The sequence below is a fragment of the Polyergus mexicanus genome, unplaced genomic scaffold (assembly GCF_030449975.1).
Source record: "Polyergus mexicanus isolate NDT 795.1 unplaced genomic scaffold, iyPolMexi1.0 SCAF_14, whole genome shotgun sequence".
Classification (NCBI taxonomy): Eukaryota; Metazoa; Arthropoda; class Insecta; order Hymenoptera; family Formicidae; genus Polyergus; species Polyergus mexicanus.
The window spans coordinates 2,612,676-2,620,122 of NW_027223334.1; the positions used below are offsets into that span (position 1 = coordinate 2,612,676).

At 26.6% G+C, this 7,447-nt stretch overlaps 1 protein-coding gene across 1 annotated transcript; it reads right to left on the reverse strand.

Moving 5' to 3' along the window:
• Positions 1-2,993: 2,993 nt before the first annotated feature.
• Positions 2,994-5,990, reverse strand: Nd-23 (NADH dehydrogenase (ubiquinone) 23 kDa subunit). The gene is made up of 4 exons (XM_070307043.1): positions 5,803-5,990; positions 4,206-4,464; positions 3,403-3,595; positions 2,994-3,291 (listed from the first exon to the last, which is right to left on the reverse strand). The coding sequence occupies exons 1-4, from the start codon at positions 5,843-5,845 to the stop codon at positions 3,160-3,162; spliced, it is 627 nt and encodes a 208-aa protein (XP_070163144.1). The 5' UTR covers positions 5,846-5,990; the 3' UTR covers positions 2,994-3,159.
• Positions 5,991-7,447: the final 1,457 nt, after the last annotated feature.

Genomic DNA, 7,447 nt, shown 5'->3' on the forward strand with positions numbered 1-7,447 from the left:
ATATTTGTATCTGAAACTGCGTAAGAATAAACGGAAACGAATCATTAATGTGAGGGAGATTTTTACTATATATTATATAATTGTATACACATAAGTATAACCTACCATTTATTGTTTCGGCCATAATCTTCTATGCAGTTTGGTATATTTTAAACTTTTTTTGTTAATAACTTTTTAATAATCAACAAGCAACGATTAAATTAAAAGAAAAAGTTACTCAGAATTATCCCAAACAGCACAAGGATGTCCTTAGGATGTCCAAAGGGCATCCAGGACATACATGTAGGATATTCTCAGGATATCCCATTGTAATCCTCAGATCTCCTCTGGATGTCCTGAGGAAGAGTAAATGATAGCCGTATATTAACCTCTGGAGAATCCAGGGAGATCCTGTGGAACATCCTAAGGATTTTTATAGGATATGTTAGGGATATTTTTCGTATGTTGCAAGGAGCAAATTTTAAAATTTAAATATGAATTAAAATTATGTTTTGTTATTTACTGCCAATATTAAAAATCTAATATTAAAAATAGTTCACCGTTCTTTAATATTTGAGGCTTTCGTGCTATACATGAATATTTTAGGTTTGGCTCCCAGGTTTGAGTTGTGTAATATTTTCTAAACAATCCAATATCTGAATTCCCTATGTTGGGATTGCATCAGAAATTGAACTGATAGAAAATAATTACATTTGTAATTTCCCGTCAGTTGCTCTTTGCAAGCTTTATATAATTCTCATGACCAAATCTCAAATACGAGTTCGCGTGTCGCATAGCGGTAAACAAACGAACTAGCGGTTGAATACTATTATTTGTAAAGTTTTTGGAATGTTGCGAACAGTAACATTTTTCATGAAATATTAAATAAATAATAATTTTGGATATATGAAAATGTGCGCATCAAATTCAATTATTAATATTAAACGAAATTAATGTTAACAATTAATTGCACATGTATATGTCCTCTGGAAATCTAAAAGAATCCAATATAATAGACAGGGCAGATATATCCTACAGACATCCAAGGGTTATCCAGTGGACATTTATAGGACATTAATACTTATTATAATACTTAAGATTTCTAAATTATATTAAATAGCCGACACAACTAAAAATAATTATGTATGCATATTAAATTTTTATAAATATATTTACAATAATATCTTAAAACATCCTTCAAATATCCTGAACCGTCCTGGACATATTCAGGATGATCCTGAGGATGTTTTGTGCTGTCTGGGTTACGAAAGATTTTATTTCTTATGTCAGATTAAGATATGAAATAACTTGAAAAGTACTTAATGAAAAAAAAAAATATTATAGTGTTTTGAAAAGCTCTCGAGATAAGCTTTAAAAATATGCAATAAAAAATGTGGTGTTCTATTTAAGAAAACATCGATCACATTGATCTGACCTTGAAAAAGTCACTCAAGGTCAAGTCCATATTTTCATCATGTGGCCCCCTCGAAATCATTCAACTTTTGTCTGAAACATTTTTGTCTATCGGGCTCAGTTTTTTTTTAGATATTTGAATAGATTAATTAACATATTCCACCCTATATATACAACAAAGCGTTTTTCTTATTTAAAATTTATATTTTTTTATATAACAAATAACATTTTTATTTTTCATATGTTCTTTTTTAACGGCAAAAGAAAGTGCAATTAGTAAAACTTGTTTCAGAATTCTGCACGACAGTCCGTTAAAGGTCCACTTTTGGAATTATTTGCATGTGAAGTACAAAGACATTATTTAATTATTTGTTTAATTCGGTTAGACATAACAAAAGTGACAATTAATCATTCCAGAAGAAAAATGTTGAGAAAACAAAATAAATATATTAATTGACCTAATCGATTAAATGATTAATCGAATAATAGTATTCACTCTAACCGATTACCAGTTAATAACTGATTTTAACCAATAAATTCGTTTTTAACTGTTTAATCGAATTAATCAGTTTTCACGAGCCCTATTTTTAACAGTCGTAATCGCAGTTTCATAGATTAACAATTATAGTATTATATTTCTTCGATTATACCGATATTGCATAAGCACATATGTACTACACAAGTACTACATAAGTATTGATAGCATGAAAATGTATGTAATACGTAATGGTGAAGTGCAAGATGTTCAGTCTATTACGTAGTAGACTCAAGTTCAATTCCACAGATATCTGAATAAAATGTTTTTATGTTTTGTTATATAAACATTATTACATTTTGTGTGAGAATTGTTCAAATTTTGAAAATATGTTGGCAATTTTGTACACTACACATACATTATACATGTATAAAAACTTTATTTTATGTATTCTATATTAATGTATCTTATAATAAATCATAATAGTAGCTAGAAAAAGCTATTATTGAAGTATTCTTTTTAAATTAACAACTTTTACAAAAAATATATTTTAATATATTTAAATGTATTATATTAAAAAGAATTATGTTGATTAAACTATTATATTAATAATATATAATAATTCAATCAATATATTTTTTTATAATAATTTTTTGTAGAGATTGTCAATTTAAAAAGAATATTTAAGATAATAATAGTTTTTCATAGCTATTATTGTGATTTATTACAAGATACATTAACATATACATAAAATAAAATTTTTATATACATATATAAATGAAATCGTAGATACTCTAGTGAATTTCCTCGTTTTGTAATTTTCATATCATTTTAAGATACATAATCAACCCCCTGAACGTATCCAAATGAACCTCTCCCGTCTTAATCGGTTTTAATAACATCCGTAGTTTTAAAACTAGCCAATCATAGTCATTCCATTTTTTAAATAAATAGTTGTAATTTGTCAATTTTAAAGATATTATTAAACTATTAAAGAAGACGTATAAATGCAGTTTTAAACTTTGTCAATCTTCTTGCGAAATATTCTATAGATGAGTTGGTTTCTAACATTATTTAAAAACCACTTTGTTTATCTAATAAAAATATTAAAACAAAAATATAACTATTTTTTTTATATCTTTATTATTAAATTTAATTAAATTAATATATATTGTATATAATATCTCTAGCTATTATACATAAAAACTCTATATAAATAAGATTTTCCTTTAATTTATTCTATATTCGTGTTTACTTGTGTCATTAATCGTTACTACATTACAACACAACTATTAACGATATAAGTGATCAGCATGGATATTACTAGCAATTTCAGATTCCCATTTATCTCCATTATTTAAAAGTTTTTCCTTGTTATATAACATTTCTTCATGAGTTTCACTTGAAAATTCAAAATTTGGACCCTGTAAAACACAATTTTTTAATAATATAATTGTTAAATAATAATTCTAAATTTCTCTCATTATTTTTTCTTTTCTTCCTATATCTTTTATTAACAAAAAAAACTTGGATACCTCTACAATAGCATCTACCGGACAAGCTTCTTGACAAAACCCACAATAAATACATTTAGACATATCAATGTCATATCTTGTAGTGCGTCGAGATCCATCTGCTCTTTCTTCTGCTTCAATTGTAATAGCTTGTGCAGGGCATATTGCTTCACATAATTTACAAGCAATACATCTTTCTTCTCCAGAGGGATATCTAAATAAAATAAATAAAATATATCTTCATAGTAAAACCATAAGAAATACAAAATACCATAAGCCAATTACATGTATTAAATATTTATAGCCTCTTTAACCCTCCATTATTCATGATATCCAATAGATATACATTCAGTTTTACAAAGTGTTGTCTTTCACCATTTTTATGTATTTTAGTGCATGATCTATTAGTCAAGTGCTAAATAAAGAGAAATTGCTTTAAGAAGCAGAAGAAAATAATGGGAAAATCGATGTATCTATGAGATGACATTGCAATCACACACATTTATGGGAAAAAAATATTGTGAGTAATGGACAGCGTTTATAAAAATGAAAGCAACTATTATGCTCACAATACAGTTCAGTTTGAACCATTTAATTTGATATATATTCGTTACGGTCTATCTCTTTTAGTTTAAAAGATAAAAGGAGGTGGCCGCTTTTGGTGGGATACCCTGCGCACACACACACACACACACACACACACACACACACACACACACACACACACACACACACACACACACACACACACACACACACACACACACACACACACACACACACACACACGCACACGCACATACATACATACACAGAAAATATACCTTCTTAATGCATGTTCGCCTCTAAATCTAGGACTCAAAGGCCCTTTTTCAAATGGATAATTTATAGTTGCTGGTTCTCTAAATAACTGAGACAAAATAAGACCAAATCCTCGTCCAATTTCAAGAAAAAACATATGAGTAGTTGCAGCTTCCATAATATCTGTCCAGGTTTTGTCTTTTTCTTCATTTACATAGTAATATTTACTACGACTCAAACATACATTTATACCATTTAAAGTAAATCTACCAAATTTTGGAGCTGAAATATTCATAATTTTTAAGATTATTTACATATCATATAAAGTAATAAGATACAATTTAATAAAAATAAAAATTTTTATATAGATTTTGTTAAGTATATAATTTGTCTGTCTCTCTGATAATTTCTGCCTATATGGTAATCATAGAAAGTAACATGTGAATAATTTAAGCTAGCATATCAACATAAAAAAAAAAAAAATAAAAATAAAAATTCTTTCATAAAAAATAAATTTGGTAAACGTATGAGACAAAAAGTATCCAATTCTAACTGTTGTTCATAAAATTAATAATAAATTTTTAATTTTATATAAGAAATTAAAATCTGGTCTGATATTTAGCAATATATTAACAAATTTATTTGTTTACAGAATATTCATCAATATATCATATCATAATATATATTTTATATATGTAAACATTATTCAATTTTTTCAATTATTTTATCAAACTTTAAATAAAATAGAATAAAACACAATAAAATTTTTTAAATTGATAAAGCAAAACATATGTCTATTTAAAAAGTTCTTTTATTTTTATCATATACATAATCTATCAATAATAATATTTTAATTTAATTATTAATATTTGATATATCAATATTCTCTGTTTCGCTTTAACAATCAAGAAGTTATCTAAAAGTTAAATAGCATACCATATAGATATAATTACAATTCTATATAAAATAACTATTAATAAGATTAAAATAACTTAAATCTTGTATTATATGATACAGAATTTTAATAGAAATGTTTTACACAGCATAAAAAAAAATTAATTTTATATAGAATATATAAAATTTTTTAATAAATCAAAATTGATAGTTCAAATTTTAATCAAAATATATCATATCAAAAATTAACCAAAATTAATGATTAAAACGTTAAAATGTGACATTAATATTATATTTAACTGCACAATTACAAAAAAATTTTCTCTATTATATTGTCGCAAGAATAGCATATAATGCAATTATTGATAATATTAAAGAAATAAATAAAACAAAAATATAATAAAGATAATAAAAATTTTTTTTCATAGGTAATCCATCTGCGCAAAAAGAGACACAAAAATAAAATGCATATTTATCAGAAATAAATTAGAAAGCTACCACAATTCCTATATATAACCTCAACATAGCGTTTTTTAAATATAGCTTGATAACTAAACATAGTTTTTTTTACAAATACTATGTATAACTTACCATATCATAAAACGCAATACTTTTGGAAACATAATAAAAAATAAAAAAAATTATTTTGTTGAAAAATTATCTTTTGTAATACAACAAAATCAATTTTAGCATAAACGAAAATCGTTGAATATACTGATATCATACCAATTTTACTCATTCGTGTAATGATCTGCAAAGGAACCATCATTATATCTCTTCAATTTCTTTTCCTCAAAAATAAACAGGCCTAACGAGTTAGCACAAAATTTTTATTATTTTATACATATATCTCGTTTCTTTTTATAGCATTTTCGAATAAACGGGTTAAGGGTCGGCAGGAGTGACGACTGACGATCAAACTCTGAATTGATATTGGAGACCTCGCGCGGTGACAATATGAAACTCCAGCTTCAAAGTTATCAATCTGAGAAATTCTCGAGCCGGTATTCACCGGAAATAAGTTGGCGCTGGAAGTGCATATTTTTTAATAATTAATAGCTCAAACGATTGCTCTTTAATTGCTCCGTCAGAATCCACAAATGCTTCCCTTTTAAAATTAATAGTTTTTGAAATATTTACAAAAAACGTAAAATTTATCATTTTTACTCAAAAACATATTTTCAATAGTTTTCTGCAACTATATCCGGCATGAAATGATTGCTCTTTAATTACTCCATATTGCTCCATCATTATATTCATGATTTATTGCATTTTTTATCGAAAATTAGCAAATTAATCATTTTTCAAGCGACGCCATCGCCATCTATCGGCCGCTTATCGGAACTATAAGGCTCAGCAACCAATATTCAAACATAATATAATAGCTCTATTATTTATAACTTTATCTTAAAGAGTTTAATCAACGTTTCTTATTGATTTTTTGGTAAAATTGCACCTCGCTTGCTCTAAAATGCAAAATAATTTTGTTGATTATAAATATCAACAAATCCTTTTCCATAATTAAATATATAAATAAAGTATTACATAATAACGGAGTGCGGAGTTTATGAAAAGTGAAAAAAATTAAAAAATCACTGTTTTGTTATCGGCTTGTGCTGTCAACATTTACTTAATATAAAAGATTTCTAATCTGCACGTGCCTAACGAGTGGACTCCGCATTTGGCATTTTATCAAGTAGTATCAGTGAACTTTGAGAAGTGAGTTTAGAAGCTTTATAAAAAAGATTTTACTATGCAAAATTTTGCACAACAAAATCTTTTTTACTTGGCTTTTAAATACATTTTTAAACGTTCACTTATATTCTTTCATGCATTCTGAGTGCGAACCTATCTTATTTTGTATATACAAACTGCAAAACTTTTATATTAAGCAAATATATAATTTTATAGCCGGTAAAACAGGACAATCCGGTATCCTCTTCAGGATCCTCTTAAGCACAATCTTAAGATGTCTTAAACCAATCACAAAGCCGTATTAGCATCTTAAGACATTACTTAAGAATGGTCTTGAAATAAGAACTGAATACTGGCCTCGATCTCTATGTAGAGGTGTATGTCCGTATGATAGCTCCATAAGTTAACCGGTCAACATTCACTTTTATAATTTTTTTTTATTGTTTGTTGGTCGTTTGTTAATGATTGTTGGCTTAATTACAACGTTTGTTGGTTAATATTTTTTTTGAAAATACAAAAACAAAATTTTGTGTGAAATTAGCCGGAAAGATATTATTTTTGTTTCAAACTTAGTTCAATCGATGCGCAATCATTTGTTGGTCACTGAAAAACTAATTAAAATATTTGTTGGTTCACAATTGCCTTGAAAAACAAGAAAAACTAATACACTCTGATG

Bases quoted from the DNA above. Each gene is read 5' to 3' on its own strand.
- Nd-23 (XM_070307043.1), bottom strand. From the start codon at position 5,845: ATGATGGTTCCTTTGCAGATCATTACACGAATGAGTAAAATTG. The intron at 3,596-4,205 runs GTATATTTTCTG...TATTTTATTTAG, and splicing joins GGCGAACATGCATTAAGAAG to ATATCCCTCTGGAGAAGAAA. The intron at 3,292-3,402 runs GTATCCAAGTTT...TGTGTTTTACAG, and splicing joins CGGTAGATGCTATTGTAGAG to GGTCCAAATTTTGAATTTTC.